General features: G+C 43.9%; 1 protein-coding gene across 1 annotated transcript in view; it reads right to left on the bottom strand.

Moving 5' to 3' along the window:
- MICAL2 (microtubule associated monooxygenase, calponin and LIM domain containing 2) overlaps positions 1-21,698 on the bottom strand; it is a 156,545-nt gene that overhangs the window by 58,613 nt on the left and 76,234 nt on the right. The window contains exons 22-24 of the mRNA XM_027852564.1: positions 17,790-17,864; positions 8,568-8,674; positions 1,546-2,881 (exon numbers count right to left, since the gene is read on the bottom strand). Coding sequence (XP_027708365.1) covers positions 1,546-2,881; positions 8,568-8,674; positions 17,790-17,864 — 1,518 coding nt within the window. The remainder of the gene's footprint in view (positions 1-1,545; positions 2,882-8,567; positions 8,675-17,789; positions 17,865-21,698) is intronic.

Genomic DNA, 21,698 nt, shown 5'->3' on the forward strand with positions numbered 1-21,698 from the left:
GCAACTCAACCTGGTCAGAATCTCTTCAAGTTCCTCCTGTTCTAGAGCAGGGGCAACTCAACCTGGTCAGAATCTCTTCAAGTACTTTCGGCAATCTAAGAATTTTTCATCAAATCATCGATTTAGAGCTTCAAGGGATCTTAGTGGCCATAGAGTTTTACCCTTTCATTTTATGGATGAGCAAACTGAAGCATAGAGCCCAGGGTCTATGGAATGCCCATGAAGCTGATTGCTTTAACCAAACAATTCTCAGGCTTTTAAAATATTCCTTGGCCCAGCTAGCTTCCTCTCATTCCATATATTTGATTTGTTACCAAATCCTCTTTTTTCCCTCCACATCCCTCGTTCTGACTTCTCTCTGCTCTCACAGCTGCCACCCTCGTCCATGCCCTCATCACTTTTCACAGAGTTTATTACAATGGTCTCCTAATTTGACTCCTTACCTCAAGCCTCCCCCAACTCCAGTCCACACTGTTTCCAAAGTTATTTTCCTTAAATCAGATCTGACCATGTCATTCCCTTATTTAATAAATCTCAGTCTCTCCCTATTACCTCTAAAGCCCTTCACAACTTGATCCTCACCTATCCTTCTAGCCTCATTGGACATTACTCACCTGCCTGCTCTTCAATTTAAACAAATCACCCTTTTCTTTGTTCCTCACACACAATACTCCATTCTCCCATCTTTATGCTGGTGTCTGGAATTCACTCCCTCCTGATTGCCTCTCTTCTGAGAGAAATTATTATTAACCAATGATTTGGGGAGATCCAGAGTTCCTCCTTTCTCTAAAGTTCTGATTTCAAAAGTTCAGAGTCTTGAAGGACATTACTGATAATGAGATTGGACTAAGAGCCTACCAAGGTGGGGAAGCCCTTGTGCTCTTCTCAGGTTTGGGTGGGGATAAATTCTTTGAATAGATTGCCCAATGTGGGGGGGGGTAACTTAGAAGCAAATGAAATAATCAAGGTTCATTTGAATAGGTTTGGCCTTTCATTGTAATATTCATTCTCTCATTAATTGTTAACCAATCAGAATTGACTGGAATTGGAAACACCCCTCTTCCAATAAGCATACAAGCCATGAACCCACCCGCCATTATTATCTTTGGTCTAAGAGAGAGATGCCTAAATGACCATCCTTTTATTAAAATGATAGCATTATTAATAAGATGATTAAATTACTCAGAAATGATGCCTCTTGAAACTTTTTGGTCGCCACACTTCTTTCAAGATGCATCTCAAGAATTGCTTTCTACTTGAAGCCTTTTTTGATTCCCTCCAACTTCTGGTGCCCTCCCTCCAATACTACTGTATATTGAATTATTTTGTATTTATTGGTATTTATTATTCCTACCATAGATATCTATATATTTACTTGCACTCTCCCCCATTAGAATGCAAATTCCTTGGGATTAGAAATTATTTCATTTTTTTTATCTGTATCCCCAGGACTTAGAACAGTGACTAGCACACAGTAAGTGCTTAATAAGTGCATGTTGATTGATTGCTATTGAAAACCTTGCTAGAAAAAAAAAAAGTACTTACATGAGTTTTCTCCAGGGAAAGGAATGTCCACGTGGCCTGAGGAAGACTTATTCCATGACTGAGATGGTGTCTTTGGAGGATGGCAGATGTCCATTGCTCCTGGGTTACTAAAGACATTGCTGAGATCCTTTGTTGTTCTCATTGACCCCAGGTTGTCATCAGTTTTTTCTTTGAGTCTAAAGGAGGAAAAGAGAGTGCTTTTCTTCGCCAGGGCATTGTACTGGTCCAAAGGTCTCCCCAGTAGAACCTCTTTCAGGCTAACTTTGTCAAAGACATCTTCCACCTTGGCAGAGGGTAGGGTCATAGGCCTCTTTTGCCTACTGGGTAAACTGCAAGCCCGGGCAGCTCTACCTGAAGGGTTATGTGCCCCTGGTGGAGCCTCAATGGCACCATGGGTGGCACCATGTAATGAGAAGGCTGAGTCTGTGGTCCCTTTCTCCTTCCCCGGTGCCAGTAAGGAGACGTGGCTGGGCTTCTGCACATCCCAGTCTTTACTATAACTTGTTTTCCTTAAGTTTTGGGAGTGAACACTGGGGTGGGGGCCACTCAAAGACAAGTTCTCCAAAGGTGCTTTTGTTCTGTAGTCACTGATCTTCTTTCCGCCCTCTGGGTTAGAGAGGAGGGGCTCCAAGGACCTCCTGATTGCATTCGCTATCAGGCGCAGAGGGGATTTGGGTCTGAGTACTGTCCACTCCCCTGCAGCCTTCAGTGCTGGGCCACAGACTCCCTCCGGACTCCCCCTCTGGTCTGACAAGGCTTCCCTGGCCGGCCCAGACAATGATGAAAGGTCAGCCAGCTTTGATGTTTCCCTGCTTTTACCATCTCTGGCATGCATTGGGTCTGGTCTCTGTCTAGCACCCAGGCTTAAATGTTCTGCATTAGCGTCATTCCAGTCCAGCAACTGGGACTTTTGTTCTTGAGTGAGGACCAATTTCTTTAAGCATTGTTTTTTCCCCTCGGTGGATTTCAGGTGGTAGTCTTCTCTCTTAGTTCCTATGCTTGCATTTCCTTGGCCTTCCTCAGCAGATATCCTGCTCCTTGTCTCTACTCCACCATGATCTAGACCATCCTGGGTACTCCAAGTTTCCCAAGGAATTGCTTTGGCTTTCCTATGGCCATTGGAACTCTTCACATCAGCATCCCTTGGCTTGTGTGTGGAAGAGGAATCTTCCTTGGGTGTCACCAGGGGGTGTTTTGCCTCCTTTTGGAAATGATGAGGTACATAGAGGGGGATTTCCTTGCACACCTCTCGCATGTGGACTCTTTCCTGAATGATTGGACTTTGAGGCTGGCAATATCTTCTTGTGATTTCGGGAGAATTGGTGTATGATGTCACCTGGAGGAAGTCAACATAAAAGCAATTATCAAGCAATCCCTATTACTCATTACTTTTCTATAGGCATTCCTTTCCCTGACCATTCTCCACACATTTCCCTCCCCACGCTCTTGACGGTTGCGTTGGAACAGAGCCAAAACTACAACTGGGGTAAATTTCCTTGCTGAGAGGAAATGTAGCATCATAGCAATAGGACCCTGGCAGTGGTGGCCAAGATGATGGTGAACATGGGAAAGTAATTTTATATCCTTGAAACTCAGTGTGCTCATGTGTAAAATGGGTACCATAATACTGCCAGTACTCATCTATGGGGTTATGAATATTACCTTATTTATAGCATGGTAGAGTGGAAAAAGGGTAGCTAGGTAGTGTAGTGGATAGAGCACTGGGCTTGGAATCAGGAAGACTCATCTTCCTGAGTTCAAATCCAGCCTCAGACACTTATGAGTTGTGTGACCCTGGGCAAATCACTTAACTCTGTTTGCCTCAGTTTCCTCATCTGTGAAATGAACTGAAGAAGGAAATGGCAAACCATTTCAGTATCTTGGCCAAGAAAACCCCAAATGGGGTCAAAGAGAGTAGGATAGTGAAAAATGACTGAACTGAACTGAGAGAGGAAAGAGTGCTAGCTTTGGACTCAAAAGATCTTGGGTTTGAATCCCACTTCTGATGCTTACTACCTATTCAACTTTGGTTGCCTAAATCACTTAGCCTCTCTGGACCCAATTTCTTTTTTTTAATTTTTAATTAATTTTTTTGAATTATCAACAATCACTTCCATAGGCTTTAGAGTTTTAAATTATTCTCCTCTTCCTTCCCCACCTCTCTCCCCAAGACAGCGTGCAATCTGATATAGGCTCTACATATACATTCCTATTAAACAGATTTTCACATTAGTCATGTTGTAAGTAAGAATTAGAACCAATGGGAGGAACCACCAGAAAGAGGAAACAAAACACAACAGAAGAAAAATATAGCAAATAGTATGCTTTGATCTGCATTCAAATTCCATAGTTCTTTCTTCTTTGTGGATAGTATTTTCCATCATGAGGCCTTCAGAGATGTCTTAGATCCTTGTATTGCTGAGAAGGGTTAAGACTATCAATATTAGTCATCGCACAACGTGGCTATTAATGTGTACAACATTCTCCTGGTTCTGCTCACTTCACTCAGCATCAGACCATACAAGTCTTTCCAGGTTTTTCTGAAGTCTGTCTGCTCATCATTTCTCATAGCACAATAGTATTCCATTACATTCATATACCACAACTTGTCCAGTCATCCCCAATTGATGGGCATCCTCTCAATTTCCAATTCTTTGCCACCACAAAAAGAGCTGCTATAAATATTTTTGTAAATGTATGGACCTCAATTTCTTCATCTGGAAAAAGACAGGTGTTGGACTAGCTGTCTTCTGGCTATGCACCCCTGGCAGTGCCTCAATTCATTCAATGATCCCATAACAGTCAACTATTGTCTTATTCTTATTTGATGGAGTTCAGATAAAAATGATCATGGGGACAAGTCACCAACCTACTATTATCCTTTTATGTTGGATGTTTTTGCTGACTACTGTGCTGGAGGAGAAAATGATTGCTTATTGCATCTGTAAATATCACCTTTGATCATTGTTTTGATTTTACCTTCAGATTCAAGCCCACGGTCTTCCATCTCTATTTTCCCTTAATACAGGTTAACAATTTTACACTAGTTGAGTCTAAATGGCATTTTGATATCACAGAAGAAAATGTCCATAGTATGAAGAAGATATTCAATATGTTTTTGGTGGAACCATACAATTTGATGCCATCTATGTAATTAGGTGATTAATAAAATGTATTGGTATGACTCTCTTTTGGATGTGGGACTTAAACTCATTTCTATTCAGGAATGGTGGTAATAGTTTTAAAGTTATGCAGAATCATAGCCAGCTTGAGCTATCTTCCTGGAAAATACCATGATTTACATCAATCATTCTTAACATGATTGTTCTAGTGCCATGTTTTAGAGAGCAGTTTTCTATGTTGACATCAAATGATCTAGGATTTTCCCTATGCTTAGGTTTCTCCTATAAATCTGGAGTATGTGAACAAACTAGGTGTGCAGAATTGAGACAAAGGCTTTGTGATCATCAGGAAAGGCTATGAAGCTTTGGTGTGACTTGTTCAATAATACCAATCAAAGATGAATTGGCTTTTGTACTCCTAAAACTTTTTGGCACATCATTCTTTTTTTTTGGTGATATAAACCACAAATGCTTTACATAAAATACCTAAGTATATAATTGACCCATATATTGAAGAATTATTTGGATTCTCATCTTTGGGTAATAGATGTAATGATAAGAAAAGTGGGATCACATTTATGTCTGAGAGGAAGCTGGTAAAGTTCTTTGCTAATAATTCGTATGCTGCTATGAAGCATCTATACCAGTTATTTGACCTCATTCTGCCCCACCACTTTCCAGCTTTGCAGAGAAGCTAGAGTTTCAGTCACTTTCCTTGACAAAATAATTTTTGTCGTCCATTGTATTGATAGTATACAAGTTTTCTCTTTCATGTTTGATCTAATTTGCATATTCATTGTTGGACTTCTTGCAGTAAAAAAAAAAAAAGAAAAAAAAAGACAACCAGCATTTTCCCACATCCTCCATCCTTAGGGATTCTCCTTCCTCTCTGATTTCTTTGCTTCTCATGACTCCATAGTAGAGCCTTTGGTTGAGGCCAAATGGCCTGTTTTGATTTTTGTGTTGTTTTGACTCCTTATATCACCTTAACCTTCTGGCATTTCCATTCAATTGTTGATTAAAGGTGTCTTATTTGCTGTCATATGCTTCCCCTCCACCCCAAGGTCTGTTCCACATGTTTCTTTTGGCTGCCTTTAATTAGACAATATGGCATTCTAGGTTGCTATTATTATCTTGCTTCATGTGCCAACTAGATATTGTTGTAATCTCCCAACACCTTTTCCTAAGTCAACATCCTTTTTAAGATATTTCCACCATGATGATGTTTGACATCTGTCTCCAGGAGTATTCCTTGATTGCTTCACCATCCCTATCACAATCCTTACCATGGCAACAGCCACAGCATATATGGTTGCATACAGGTCCAGAAATTTTATTTTATATCAAAAAGTGTCATAAAATTTGTTTGTGATGGATGTAGCAAATGTAGGCTTTTTTGAATGACTATTTTAGTATAGCTGGTCAGCTAGTTAGAGTTGTACCATCAAACTTAGAAAGGACTTTTCAAAATGTCGTTCTAAGTGAGCCCATCACTTCAAATCTTTTGAGACAATAGCTTCACAGACAGTTCTCACTTTACTTAAGCAGACCATTCTGCAGACCTCTATAAAATGATTTGCTTAATACAAATTTACCTGTGGACATGGGGAAGGAAGGGAGAGAAAAAAGGAGGCAAAAAGAGGGCTTCCTGCCATGCCAGGATGGAGAAGGGAGAGCAGGAGGAGGAACACACAGACCTGGGACAGCCACTTTGGGGCCTGGTGGGATCAAGAGGAAGAATATTGGGGGGCAGATACATGGGGGCTGGACATGGACCCAGATAGGAGAAGACAGGCAACACATGAGGGCAGGGGACAGACACGAGGTACATGAGTGGGCAGACAGAAGACAGACATGTGGAGGCCAGGCAGGTGGGTAGAGTAGGGTCTTCTCTAGGCAAGAAGGTCTCAAGCCAAGCCCTGCATCAGGCAGCGGTGGTCTCTCTATGCCTCAGTTCTTCTGCTTTCACTTGGAGGGGCTTTTTTTGGTGGGGGGCTGCAAAGTGCCCAGGAACAGAGAGAAAGAGAGCACAATACTGTATAGCAAAGTTAACAGGTTTTTTGGAATGTGAATTTCTTTCAGAATTCTTTATGTAAACTCAAATTTACATAAAGTGAGAATTGTCTGTATTTTGGCCATCTATTTTTGTTATTGGGTAGAACTCCTGGAGTTTGTGTTCAGTGAAGATTTTTAATGCCTTCAAGTTGGACGGATTTCCTCTTTTCAGATATAAGTAATTCTTCAATTTCCGCTCTTGTTTCATCAAATCTGGGCTTCAAAACGAAATGATTTCTTCCAGCTGCTCTGCATTGATCTGTGCCTCTTTGGAATTAAGGGTATCATTGGCCAAAAAAAAAAAAAGTAATATGAAGCCTTTGCCTGTGACTGATAAGTTCTATTTCCAAATTTTGTCATAATGGCTAGCACCATCCTCCATTAAAAATATCTAGCTGTGGCATATCAAAGGACTATTTAGAGTCTACCTATTATTATTATTAATTTCTCTATAAATGTCTTAGGTTAATAGGCAATAGTGAGGATGATGATGGTGATGATGATGATGACGATGATGGTGGTGGCGGTGATGATGTTAATGATAATGATGAGGTACCTGGAAGTTAGCCAGTCTGTCAACATCAGGAACACAGAGCCTTGAGCTTGGTGATATGGGAAGACACAAAGACAAGAGGCGATATCGCTCCTGCCCTGGAAAATCTTCCAATCTACTCTAAACTTCCTTTCTTTAGCCCTTCCTTTAGTTTTTCGACCAATTTACAAATTATTCCAAGGAGAAACAATTCCACTGCCCTCCTCTCTGGTCAGGGCTTATCCGGAGTATTATGCTCAGGTCTGGTCACCATGTTTTGGAAAGGATGATGATAAGCTAGTAAATATCCAGAAGGAAGCAACCAGAGAGTTGAGTCCATGCCATGTGATAATTTTTTTTTGAAGACTCTGAGTATGTTTAGACTGGAGAAGAGAAGGGTCAGGTTGGGTGGGGGTGGGGCATTAGAGAATTCTTCAGAAAAGGTATTCTATTTGTTGTTGGCCCCAAAGGGCAGGTCTAGGAACAATGGGTGAAAGGTGTGAAGAGATAAAAATATGTTTGAGATGAAGGACAACTTCCTGACTATTAGATCCACCCCAAATTGGAATGGACAATCTCAGAAGGTGATTGGTTCCCCACTCCTAAAAGTCTTCAAGGCATGGATGAATTACAGCTTCTCAGGGTGCTTGCAGAATGTCTCTCTCTGGCATGAGTTACACTAGACAACTCTGCTTCTTTTCTAAGAAAAGCTACTTTCCTCCACTGGAGATTTGGAAGCAGGGGGATATCTTCCATGACCTCTTGCTATCCCCTCCAAACCTGATTCACGATCCTATCGAGTTTCTTTCCCTCAGTTTGCCTCATTATTCAGAAAGTTGTCATTTCTAGTCAGCGCTGAGCAAATCATACCATCTGCCTGGAAGTTTAGGAGCCTTTGATCTTTTTGAAAGACGAATACAGCCCCTGACATCTGAAAAGAGGATTAAGAGGTTGGCCTACTTCCTGCTATGTATATCTTACCCTGGAAGTAGGGAACTGAGCCCTGGTACCTCGTTTCATTTTGATTCCGATAAGAAAGAATTTTCTGATTGACTGCATGGTACATGTCAGAGGCAGGTTATATTTTGACTTAACGCGAAGATTATTATCTTAGGGCAAAGGAACTGAAGAAAAAGACACAAGGCTATGCAGGCAATGAATGTTAGGGGCTAGCCCCTTATCTGCCCCTTCCCTATTCTGGGCTGTTCATTTTGTATGGTACCAGGAAGCTTTTGGATAGCAATGGGAGGGAGGAGGATGGACATCACATTTTGCTTCCTCAGAAGTCAAGGCAGCCATCTCAGTGGTCATACCTGAGACACAGGAACATCACCAGAAGGCTTCTCAGGACTGGAGGCTGAGGAAGAATAAGGGTCCTTGGAAGACAGCACAGATTTCTTAGTATTCAATGATGTCAAATCTGTGCAGGAAAGAACACGATGTCTGTTAGACTATCTCTAAAAATAGAGAGGAAAGTGAGTTTGTATCCAACCTCTCCCAGGAAAGGGAGAGGAGAGAGGGAGAAGGAATGGACAGTGGCAGGGACCAATACACAGAAAAACTGGTTATCAAGCACATGGGATCCCTGCATCCCAATGGCTCAGAGAGCTGTGGGTACCAAGGACCCAGGGAGTCCTGGGTAGCATGCCAGGCTCCTGAAGCCTGTTACCCTCTGTAGCTTTGTAATGTGAATGGGAAATCAGGGAGGTTTGACTACATGTCTAATCAACATAAATTGCCCCAGTTTAAGTCTGTGGATTTGTTAGGATTGAAGGGAATGGTTTATTAAACCACTTAAGAAACTCCCCATATGTCTTTCCATAGGATTCTAAAATAATGTTTTCCCCAGAATGCTGTGAGCAAATACAAAAGGTGATGGTAACAGCAGACCAAAGTGTTTGCTGCCGTTCCAACCTAAGCAGAAAGTCAACAGGTAGAGCAGGAAGCATGAGAACAGACACAATGGCAGATGGGAGGCAAAGGCCACTGTCCAAGCAAGGGTGGGGGGGGCCCTCTGCAGGGCCCGACACTCCTGGGAGAGGGGGCTGTGCCCACAGAACTAGCAAAGCAGGCCGCTGCTACCTGCCCAGGACTTTTAAGAGGCACAGCTCCTCATGGAAACTATCATTCAAAACCAGCACAAAGAGGAAGTTAATTTGTCATTAATTTAGTCATTAGGGAATTTTAAATGACCTGAATGACAGTTGTTTCATACCCAGAGTCTCATTAGTTTATGTTCTCTCCCTCACTTCCCCACAGTCCCCCTTCCCAGGCACTCAGTTGAATGAGCATTCTCTCTCCCTTTCCTCCTCCCTTTCCACCTTCCTCTCTCCCTCTCTCTGTGTTTCTCTTTCTCTCCCTCCCTCCCTCTCTTTCTCCCTCCCTCTCTTTTCCTTCCTCCCTCCCTCTTTTTCTTTCTCTTTCCCTTTCTCCTTTCTTTTCTCTCCTTCCTCCTCCTCCTCCTCTTCTTCTCCTCCTCCTTCTCTCTCTTTCTCTCCTTCTCCCTTTCCCCTCCCTCTAAGCACCCTCCCCTCTGTCTTTGTCTCCTTCTGTCTCTGTCTGTCTCTCTCCCCCTTTCCTTCTCCCTCTCTCCTGTCTCTCCCTCTCCCTCTTTCTGTCTCTCCCTCCCCCGTCTTTGTCTCTCTGTCTCTCTTTGTCTCTGAGTCTGTCTGTCTGTCTCTCCCTCCCCTCTGTCTTTGTCTCTCTGTCTCTCTTTGTCTCTGAGTCTGGCTCTCTCTCCCTCTCCTTCTCTGTTTCCCCCTCCCTCTCTCTGTCTTTCCCTCCCCTGTCTTTGTCTCTTCATCTGTCTTTGTCTCTTTTTCTGACTCTGTCTGTCTGTCTCTCTCTCTGTCACTCTCTCACACACACACACACACACACACACACACACACACACACATTTTTTTCCTCAGTCATTTTTTCTCTCTCACATTCCCCCACCTCAGTCATTTTCTTTCTGACACCCAATCTCACTCACTCTCTGGTGCACACTCCCTCCCTTGCTCATTTTCTCTGTCTTCCATACGCATTGTCTTTTACACACCCATTTCATTCTCTCACACTCAAAGAAATGGCAAGTCATCTGCCATATAGCTGAGATTCACACATGTGAATTCTCTCCAGGTGGGCTGTCCTCCTTTTAACTGGGGACAGGGGAGGCAAATCCCCAGGTGATTTCAGTCTTTTCCGGTAGTTCCCTTACAGCCATCCTGTGGTGGGAAAGGGTAGAAGCCAAAAGGTGGGTAAGGAGACAGGGGTCGGGTGACAAGGAACTTCCGGAGGGGCAGGCCCCTGCTCTTGGGGAGGCCTATGCCTGCCCGCTCCCTCCTGGCCTCCCCAGCAGATGTGGGGCTGGAGGCTGGCCACCCACTCCACCTAGGCCTCCTGCCCAGTCCGCATTTGAATGTGTTCTGACCTAAAAAGGCAATTGGACCAATTCCTCCCGCACACAAAGATTTATGAATCAATTGTTACTGTTCTTCCTGCCTAGAGCCCGAGGCCCTTGCCAGGGCCCTCCTCCTCTCTCTCCTCTCTTTCCACCCTCCCTCCTCTCCTACAGGGAAGGCTCTCCAGCTCTTGACAATACTTGGGCTGCTCCCTCTGCCTGCCTTCCCTATTCTCCCCAAGGAGGGAATATCACAGTAGAGTTCAACTTCCCGGAAGCCTTTGTCTAGGGCCCCCTTCCATATCCTGTCCTCCTGCCTCTGCCCCAGCTGGCATCCCAAAGCAGACATGCTGCTCAGAGGACACGGTCAACAGGAGGAGGGTGGGTAAGGGGGGTGGAAAGAGCCATGGACAGGGGTCAGAAAATCAGGGTTCAAGCATTCCCATTCTGGCCCAGACGAATCAGAGGGGGGCAGGATTTAAAGCTGGAAATAAATAAATGATTGAAGAAAAAGCATTTTACTTAGGGCTTACTATGTGCCAAGCACTGTGCTAGGTACTGGGGATATAAATAAAAAGTAAGACTGTCCCTGGCCTCAAGGAGCTTATATTCAAATGGGGGAGACAACATTTGTAGGGCAGTAGTGGTCACAGAAGGGTGGTCATGGTCTGAAGAGTTCCAACTGATTGTCATGCCCTCTCCAGAAGCAAGAGGGGTATATTGATCTAATCTAAAAACAAGTGTGTGTGTGTGTGTGTGTGTGTGTGTGTGTGTGTGTTACTCCCTTCCCCTTACTTATTATCAAATCACTCTCATCATTTTAAAGATGTGGAAACTGAATACCAGAGAAAAATGACTTATCCAAGGTCACAAGGTAATTAAGTGGCACAGACAAGATTTGAACCCAAATCTCTGTCCTATAACGTAATGTTGCCTCAGTTCAGTCTCAGGTTACCTGCTTGGGTCACTAACCCTGTGAGAGAGAGTAATTTTTAAAACCCCCATTTTACAGATGAGGAAGCTGAGGCAGAGAGAGAGAGAGAGAGAGAGAGAGAGAGGTTAAAATGACTTTGCCCAGGGTCACAGACCTATGAAGTATCTGAGGTGGGGTTTAAACTGGGATGGTCCTGACTCTAAGGCCAGCAGCCTATCTACTGTGCCAACCAAGTGCCAATCAATGTTTAATCAACTATAGGAACATTTTCTCTTGCCCTGTCCTTGATAGTTGCTCCAACAACTTCCTCAATGGGTCTAAGCTCTCTCACCCTGTGGGGACATTCATCCTCCCCCTCCCCCATCCCCCATCCCCCTGCCCTCCTCCCCCCATCAAAGCTTCTTAGACAGTGGCAGAGGCCACCTAGTCTCAAACCCCTCATTTTACAGATGGGGAAACTGAGTAACAGAGATGGAAAAGCCAATTAGTATGTGTCAGAGCCAGGCTTCAGCCCAGGTCTTTTGACTCTAATTTCAACACCCTGCCCACTACATTGTACTCTGTCGGAATGGGTTACTCAGCCAAGCCTCCACTCAGCAGAGAAGCCGGCTTGTTCACAAGTCACTGTGATGCCCTTCCCCCCACCATTGGCTAGTCCCTGTGTTTTTACTTTATATTTTTATATATAAATTTATGTATATATTTATTACTCTATACTTTTAATATAGCTTACATGCCCTTTTCTAAGTACTGTGTGGTATTCCCCCTTCCTCAATAAAAGGCTTTACATTTTTGTCTCTGTATCTCTGACACCTAACAGTGCCTGGTGCATAGTAGGCATTACAAAAATGCTTATTGAATGAATAAAGCCACTGAGGAAGAGACGGCCACCTCAACTCACTTTTCTAAAATACTGTACATTTACAAAATGTTTTCCTCACAGCTTTACCCCATGAGACAGGGGTTCCAAGGAATGTCAGTCCCATTTTAGAAATGAGGAAAACTGAGGTTCAGAGGTGGGTAAAATAACTTGCCTTCTCTGGAGAAGCTGCATTTCTAGAGATAATGGGCCAACACTATGGGTAGAAGGTCCTCCAGTACACAGACCAAGCCTCCTCTTGTCCTTTCTAAAGGGGGTCCCTCAAATGTCCATCATCCCATCTCTATTTCTTTCCTTGCCTTCTTTGATAGATGAGGCATTCCCTTTCTGAACCTTAGAACTTTTTTTCAACAATTGCAGGCAACCTCTCACTTCTGTGGCCACGCCCTCCTACCACCCCCAGTCTGGGGGTCCCCACCCTCAATGCACCAAGGAACAAGATTCCCAGCTGTGTCCTGGGGTCCTGACTGGCCATGGGATCAGTCCCAGCCCTCAGCGGGTTGTCTGCTAACTAGGCACACGAACCACAAGGGGCTGCCCTGTCCTTGGCCTTCTCTGGCCCACCCTTCCCTTCTCTTCCCAATCTCCTTCTTCCAGGAGGGAGCCAAGCCCTGCCTCCCTCCCCTAAGCCAACTTTCCAGGGAAGCTCCCTCCCGCAGAGCTGTTCAAACCATTCTGAACATCTTCCTGAAGCCTTGGAGCTCCCTCTGGAGGCCGCCCTCAGAGCTACAGACAACTCCTACAAAAACCCTAAAACTGATGAGCAAGAGTTCATTCTCTGGGTTCACAAAGTTGACCCGGGTGGACCGGCATTCACCTTTGGCTCCTCTCTTTCCTTCTTCCCTTATTGTCTCTTCATCTTCCTCTCTCCCCCTTTTCCTGGTTGACTCCCATGACCAGTAGAAAAAGAGCTGAGGGCATTGGTGGGAGTGTGATCACAGGCTTTCTTGTGGGTTATCTCCCCAGCTGGAGCTACTTTCTTTCTCTCATCTTAGAGGGAGCCCCAATAAAAACCATTATCTCTTTCATGATACTTCATAGAATCATAGACTAAAACATCAGAAGGAACTTTAAAGGACCAACCCCCTACTAGACCAAGAATCCCCAACCCCACCCCCACCCCCCAAATGCCCCTAACAAATAAGAGTCATCACATCTCTGGTAAAAAATATCAAATTAAGGAGAACCAGCCACGTCCCAGGGCAGCACATGTCACTTTTGAATAGCACTAATCATTAGGAAGTTTTTTCCCTACCATGGGACCCAAATCTTCCCTGTAAATTTTGCCCTCTATGGTCAAGAAGAACAACCCAATTCTTTGTTCCACACCACAGCCCTCCCAGTGCCTGAAGACTGCTAGGCCCACCACCAAGCTGGCCACCCCTGCTTCCTCCAACCCATCCTTATGTGGCCTGAACTGGAAACTCCACACCATCCTCTTCAGGATGTGTCTCCATTTGTCCTAAAACGTGATGCTCAGAATGAACCTGGTTCTTCAAATGTGCTCTGACCATGGTAGAGTATAAGTACAACAGAATGATCACACCTCCTTCCTTATGTGTGCTACTTGTCTTTCTTTTTAAAAAGAATGTGTGTATACACATATTGACAGTTTTGTTTTCACATTGCCTGAATCTCCCGACTCCCCTCTCCCAGAGGCTATTTGTCTCTTATTACAGCCTAAGAACACACTACCTTTTGGGGCTATTAGCTTCCTTTGGGTCAGGAACTGTTTTTTTTTTTTTCCTCTTTTTGTACGTTCAGTGCTCAACACAGTGTCAGGCATATTTGTTATTCAGTCGTTTTTCAGCTGTGTCTGACTCTTCCTGACCTCATTTAGGGTTTCCTTGGCAGAGATACTATAGTGGTTTGCTTTTTCCTTCTCTGGTTTATTTTACAGATGAGGAAACTGAGGCAAGCAAGGTTAAATGACGTGTCCAGGGTCATATAGCTAGTGTCTGAGGTCAGATTTGAACTCAGGAAGATACACAGTAGATACTTAATAAATGTTTACTAATTGATCGGCTTGCCTTTTCACATTGTTGACTTAATAAATGTTATTAAGCTTGAGGTCTACTAAATCCTATAGATCTTTTTTAAAAAAGGAGTGTGTTGGGGGCGGCTAGGTGGCACAGGGGATGGAGCACCGGCCATGGAGTCAGGAGGACCTGAGTTCAAATCCAGTCTCAGACTTGACACTTACTTGCTATTTGATCCTGGGCAAATCACTAAACCCCAGCTGACTCGCCAAAAAACAAAAAGGAATGTGCTGGTATCCCCAGGACCAGATGGGGATTTCTTTGTCTTCCTTTTCAGGAACTTAAGTTAACACAGCCCGGACCAAGACAAGCAATTTGTTAAAGCATTATTCCATTTTACTGAATGCTTAATCAATTAGCAAGTGTTTATAAAGCACCAAAAGATGCCGGCCCCATCTTGCACATCAAAGTTTAGATTTGGAATGGAATTACGGGAGTTTCAATCCAGGCGTGGCTGCTGGGTGTCCGTGGCCAAGGTCACTTAAAAACCTGGGTGTCAGTTTCCTCATCTGTAAAATGAGAGAAGCTGGACTAGATTGTCCTTTCCAGATTTAAATTTACAATCCTATGATCCTTTACCTCACTGAGCAGCTGCTCTGTTTCCTTTTGGAAGGCTTAAGACACCTACTGCTTGACCATTGTAGGGCAACTTGAGAATCCCAGACCATCTGTGTCTGCCTGTCTCCCTCCCTCCCACACACATACTTGAAGCCTAAACCCGCATCCTGTCTCCTCTGACCTGTACTCAATTCCTTCCCTCCCATTTGACTACTCAGTAACACCATGGCCTCTTTCCTTCCCAAGATGGAAACTCAGATCATGGGGAATGAAACATGCCCACAGCAAAGCCTCTCCCAGTTCCTCTGAATAATAGTAACTATTCAGGTGCCTCCAAACTCCCAGGAAATGTTGCATTTGGAATAGGTTATCTGAGATTTTTCTCCTGAGATTAAACTGTAACTCTTTTCTCAATTAGGTTAGGAATATCTTTTTCTCTTCTGTTCTGGAACTTAAGTCAATACAGCCCTCACCAAGGCAAGTAACACTTGGTCCCAGTTCCATCTCGTTTTACCCACAATTCTGTGAATTAGTTTAGGTATCACCCCCATTTTACAGATGGATCAAACAGCAAAGATTTATAAAACATCTCTGTGCCAGGCACTGTGGCACATATACAAATACAAAAGTGAGGGTTGCTGCCCTGAAGGAGTTTACACTCTACCAATCATAGGAGTACAGGATTTAGATCTTGAAGAGATCTCAGCGAACACTTTATAGAGGCACTATGGATGGTAGAAAGAGGACTGGACTGAATTTAGAGTCAGAAGACTACTATAAGCTCATTCCTCTGGGTCTCAGTTTCTTTAAGGCCATAATTTTAATTCACTTTAATCAGCATGGCATAGTGAAAAGAACAACAGAGACTTATAATTCTAATATACTTCTTATCTCTTGCCAGCAAGGTGGTGGGAAATGGGGCATACACTTTTAGATGTGGTCAGTGGGTTGATCTGTTTTGTTTAAATGCTGTGATTTGTTACAAGGAAATAAGTTGTTGAGATGTGATAATAAATGTTTTTAAAGGTATTAATAAAACTTTTTTTTAAGAAAAATACCCTCATCAAATTGGGAGTCAGGAGATTCGAGTTCTAATCCTGGCACCACCACAAACTGACTTTATCATTGTCATCTCTGTTCCTTTCTTTATGAAAGAAGGGCTGGATTAGATGTCTAAGAAGCCTTCCAGATCTCTGGTTCTCAAGGTTAAATATTTATTTCACATCCCAAAGCACTCTGGGAGGGCAAGGTGGCGCCCCAGTCCCACTGAGGCAGCTGCTCTGGCCCCGGGGCTCCCAGAAGGCCGTCCCCTCTGTTCTGTTTGCCGCCTGGCCCCTAGTCGGGACAACAGTTGCTGTTTGTTGTGGCTCAGGCTCTCAGGCTGTAGTGGGTGGGAGAGCCAGAACAGATGTGGGTGTCAAACAGTTGGAGTCAGAGCGGGGTCTGTGTGACTACTGACCCTCGAAGGCTGGTGTGGGAGCCGGGTCACTGCTGACAGTGCTCCGTGACTCATCCCTCCCTCCCTGCCTTCTCCCTGCCTCCTCCCCCCATTGCAGCCCAGGGAGCTGGGCTGGAAGGAAAAACCAACTTTGTTCCTTAGGGGTTTTTTTCCTTTGGTTTTTTTTTGGGGGGGGCAGGGGGAGCCTTCTGACTTCCTTGGTTATCTCACCTCTTCTCTCACTTCACTCTCCTACAGGTAATGAGGAAGCTAGACGGCCCCTAGGAGGTAGATTTAAGAACTTAGGCTCATAGATGCAAGCTTGGAGGTCACTTAGTATAAACCCCTTGTTCTACAAGTGAGGAAACTGAGGCATCTCCAGAAAATCCTGCTGGCCTCTGAACCAACCACCTTCCCTCTGCCCTACACCAGGGAGTAAGCTGGGTAGTTCCTGCCTGCTTTCCTCACGCCCCAATTGCTAAGCCCATCCTCCTCCAATAATTATTTTGGATGTCTCTTGTAACAACTTACCTGTGTACATGTTGCACTGTTTGAGTAAAATATAAACTCCTTGAAGGTAAGAATTCTCTCTCTCTCTCTCTCTCTCTCTCTCTCTCTCTGTGTCTCTTTTTCTCTGTCTCTGTGTCTCTATCTGTCTCTGTCCCTTTCTCTCTCTCTCTCTCTCTCTCTCTCTCTCTCTCATCTTTGTCTCCCTTTCACCCAACAGTAGGTGGTCTAATAAATGCTTGTTGAATTGAATTTGGCTGGGCCTGTTTTTAAAAAAAGGACAGATGAGGACTTAAGTCTTAGAGAGAAGCACTGAAAAATTATAATACCTTTTTGCATTGAAATAAATTAATTTGAATGTCTAAACAAGTTTAGTTAGTTGTACTATCTGTGTTCAGTTTTTAATATTTAAAAATAAAGTTTAAAGCAGCTGGATTCTACTCATTTTCATGTTCATTTGCATTGACTTGCATGAAGCTCTCATGTCACCCCACCTCTTGCTTCCTTCCACCCCCAAGTCCCAGCTCCAAGCATGTGGCCCCACTGCAGTGATTTTCTTTGAAGGATGGGATGGCAGTAAGGGGTAGCAAGTGAAGAGGGTATGTTTCCAGAACCAGGACAGGTTTATTCCCATCTGGCCTTGCATAGACACAAAAAATCATCCCCCTGACCCTGCTCCCAGCCCCTTCCTTCTGTCCTCAATCTCCGAGGAGAAGGGGATGGGAAATGAGGCAGCTGGTCTTGAAGAATGAACAAAAAGTTGTTACTGCAACCGGTGATAGAGGGTGACTTACTGGATTGGAATTTTCTTCTCCAGTTTTGGTATTTGTTTGAAGTTGGTTGCTGGAAGCTATGGGCCCGTTGCAGAGCTGTGGCAATATTGGAAAAGAGAAGTCATTTAGTATCCAAGCAAAGGGCTCTTTCCCCGATGCTGATTTCAGCAAGCAGAATCAATGCGAAGCTCTGGCCTCTGTGGTTTAAGCATAGCTGGTAAGACGTTTCTGACGGGGGACCTCCTTCTTTCCCTTTCCCTTCTGTTTTGGGGCAGCTAGGTGATGCAGGGGATTGAGTGCCGGCCTGGAACCAAGAAGACCTGAGTTCAGATCTGGCTTCAGACACTTCCTAGCTGTGTGACTTTGGGCAAATCAATTCACTCTGTCTGCCTCAGATTCCTCATCTGTAAAATGGGGAAAAAATAGCAGCTATGTCCCAGGGTTGGTGTAAGGATCAAAGGAGATAATAATTGTAAAGCACTTAGCACAGTGCTGGGCACATAGGAAGTACTCTACAAATGTCAACAAAGGGCTCCACCCACCCCCCCACACCTCTCTAGATATGGACAACCCAATCCAATCACAGGATGATCTCCACTTCTACCTGGAAATAGACTGGAAAACAATCTATTTTCCAAAGCTACTTGGAGAGTTCTGCCAAGCTGAAGGCTAATTAGTGATGAACCACAGATTTGGACAGGATTTTGAAGTTCATCAGCCCCATACCTTAGTGGGAATCCCCTCTAGCATATCCCCAACAAGCCATCATTCAGCATCTGCTTGAATACCTCCAGTGACAAGGCACTCACTCTCTCTGGAGTCTAGCCATTCCAGAGTAGAAGACCTCTGATTGCCAGGAAGTTCTGACTTACATTGAGCTAAAATCTGGCTTCCTATAATAGCTAGGCAGCTAGGTGGTACAACTCTGGACCAGGAGTCAGGAAGACCTGAGTTCGAATCTATAATTATATGTATTACAATATATATATGTAATTATAACACTCTAAGGTTTACAAAGCACTTTTGCACATATTATCCTATTTGATCCTCATAACAACCCTGGAAGGTGGGTGCTATTATGATCCCCTGTAATATATTATGATATATTACAGATGAGGAAACTGAGGCAGACAGAGATGAATTGATTTGCCCAAAGTCCTACAGCTAGAACTCAAATCCTGAGGCTGGATTTGAACTCAGGTCTTCCTGGTTCCAGGCCTGGTGCTCCATTCATTGTACCACTTAGCTGTTCATGCTATTAACTCCCAGTCTACTAAAAACTCCAAGTCTTTTTTATATGAAATGTCTTCTAGCCCCATCTTCCCTATCCTGTGGTGGTATAGTTTGCTTTTTGAACCCATATGTAGGACTTTACATTTATTTATACTAATTTCCAATTTATTCATTTTGGTAAATCACTCCAGCCTGTTGAGACCTTTCAGATCCCAATCCTCTTTTACAACACATAAGCTTTGTGTCATGTACAAATTTGAGAGGTTAAAAAAAAAGGTTGAATAGAACAGGAGTATAGGCAGCCATTGGAAACATTCCTCCACCACCCAAGTGTGGTTCATCAAGGGATTTTTATGTTAAACTTATCATATAATTGAAAAGGACTCTCAGCCACCTTAGGGCAACACAACAATATGTCTAAAAGCCTGGATTCCCCAATGGTTCTACAAATGTGGGCCACAGACGCTAGGGAAATGAACTCTAACTGGGGATCTCAATCTTTTCTATGATGGTAGAATCCTGCTTAAAGAAAACTTTGACAGAAGCCTTGCAGTATAATCCTCCAAAGTGATCATTTTAATGATGATTAATGAGCAGCTTAAGGTTCATTGGAAAAACAAATCTGGGGGGATTGCAGGGTTCATTGTGGCAGTTTGGGGAAACACTGTACTCCAGCATCCCTGATTTAGAGCTGCAAGGAGCCCTAAAGTTCATCTTGCTCAGCTCCCTCCTTTTACAAAGGAGAAAACCAAGGTGGGGGAGGCGGGATGGGGGGAGGAGGAGTGTGGGGGGGGAGTGGGGTAGGGGGGAAGAGAACACACACACAGCCGGTAAAGAAGTAGAAGAGACCGAATTTGAATCCAGGTACTTCGGTTTCAAATTCAGGGTTCTTTCCCATACTCTTCACTTTTGGCCCCGAGAATCATAGGTGCATGCATGCTCATGCTCACACGTATTCAGTCTTACAGATATGCACATTGACACATACCACCATATATGTGTAGACACATGTCACAACACACACAACACACAAAGGCAAAGGAGGACACTCACACAGAGACACAGACACGCTCCTACACTCTGATACAAAGGTCTTTAGTTTTATGGGTTTTTATGTCTTCCAGCCTTTGGCCATAAGGGTTCTGTGGGATCGGTGAAGTCCATTCCCAAGCCTTCCCTCCTTGTCTTCAGGCAGCCCTTTTGACCTTCTGCAATGAGTGATGGAAAAAGCCGGGAGCTCACTCCCCCCTCCCCCAACCATTCCACAGCACCCCAGGCCAAGACAGGACCCCGAGCTGACCCAGGAGGGCACTTTTCTATGTTCTGAGTACTCTCCCCAAATCTTTCCAGACGGCTGCCCAGATGGTCCCAAACAAACTCGCTGGGAGGACAATGAATCCTCTTTTTAAAGACTCACATGGGAGGGCGATTCCATTGTTTCCATTCTAGTGCTCAGCAATCTTGGCATAAGTTCTCCGTGTGCCCCAAACTGACCTCGCCCTCCTCCCGCAAAGACCTGCTCCTCCTTCTCTGCTCCCCCGGCTGCTGATGCCGTCATTGTCCCTCCCAGGCACCTAGGGGGAAAACTTCAGAGCCATCTCTGACTCCTCCTCAAATCCCACACTCGATCAATGACCAAATGCTAATTCTATTTGTCAGAATCTCTCACCTCCACCCTGATTTTTGTGTTTCCACCAGAGGTCTTCCTTGTATCTAACCTGATTGCCACTGGCTACAATTGATTTCCCTCTGCTTTGTCCTGTGAGGAGACAGAACAGCTGGGAATGCCCTTTGCGCTGTAGGCCTTTGTTATATGTGTATATAAATATATACACGTGTGTATATATGTATAAACATGTATGTATATATGCACACACATGCATATTATCTCATATGATGTGTACATATATGCATTTAAACACACATATTTACATACACCTTGTGAATGTGTTATAAATACACATTAAGACATATGTATGTACATGTTTACATATGTATACATACATATATCCATTTATAATGAACTCTAAGAAACATTCAAATTATTTTGGTGCAATACACTAGAGGCTCTTAACCTGGAGCTCATGTACCCCCAAAAGGTCCTTCCTTAAATAAATTTCAGGGGGCCCAGGAACTTGGATGGAGAAAAATTACATCTTTATTTTTTCTAACCTCTAACTGAAATTTAGCATTTTTTCCAGTTATTCAAAACATTATTCTGAGAAGGGGTCTGTCCATAAGTTTCACCAAAGTGTGAAAGGGACAAAAAAGGTGAAGAATGCCTGAAATAGACCTTTATTATAATGAGTGAAATCAACCACAAGTGATTTCAGCCTACAGGGGATCAAAGAGGCCAACATCCAGCTTCTCTATAGGAATCAGCACAGAAAAAAAAAAAAAAAGAATTGCTCTGAACCCCAGGGAAGAAATAGAAGATGTCTTTCTCTCTGCCTCTGTCTCTCTGTCTCTCTCCTTCTGTATCTGTGTGTCTCTCTGTCTCTGTCTCTCTGTCTGTGTCTGTCTCTCTGTCTGTGTCTGTCTCTCTCTCTATCTCTATCTGTCCCTGTCTCTCTGTCTCTCTCTGTGTTTCTGTCTGTGTCTGTCTCTCTCTGTCTCTCTGTCTCTGTCTCTCTCTGTCTCTGTCTCTCTATCTCTGCCTCTGTCTCTCTGTCTCTGTTAGTCTTTCTGTCTCTATGC

Source organism: Vombatus ursinus, unplaced genomic scaffold (assembly GCF_900497805.2).
Source record: "Vombatus ursinus unplaced genomic scaffold, bare-nosed wombat genome assembly UNPS02009770.1, whole genome shotgun sequence".
NCBI lineage: Eukaryota > Metazoa > Chordata > Mammalia > Diprotodontia > Vombatidae > Vombatus > Vombatus ursinus.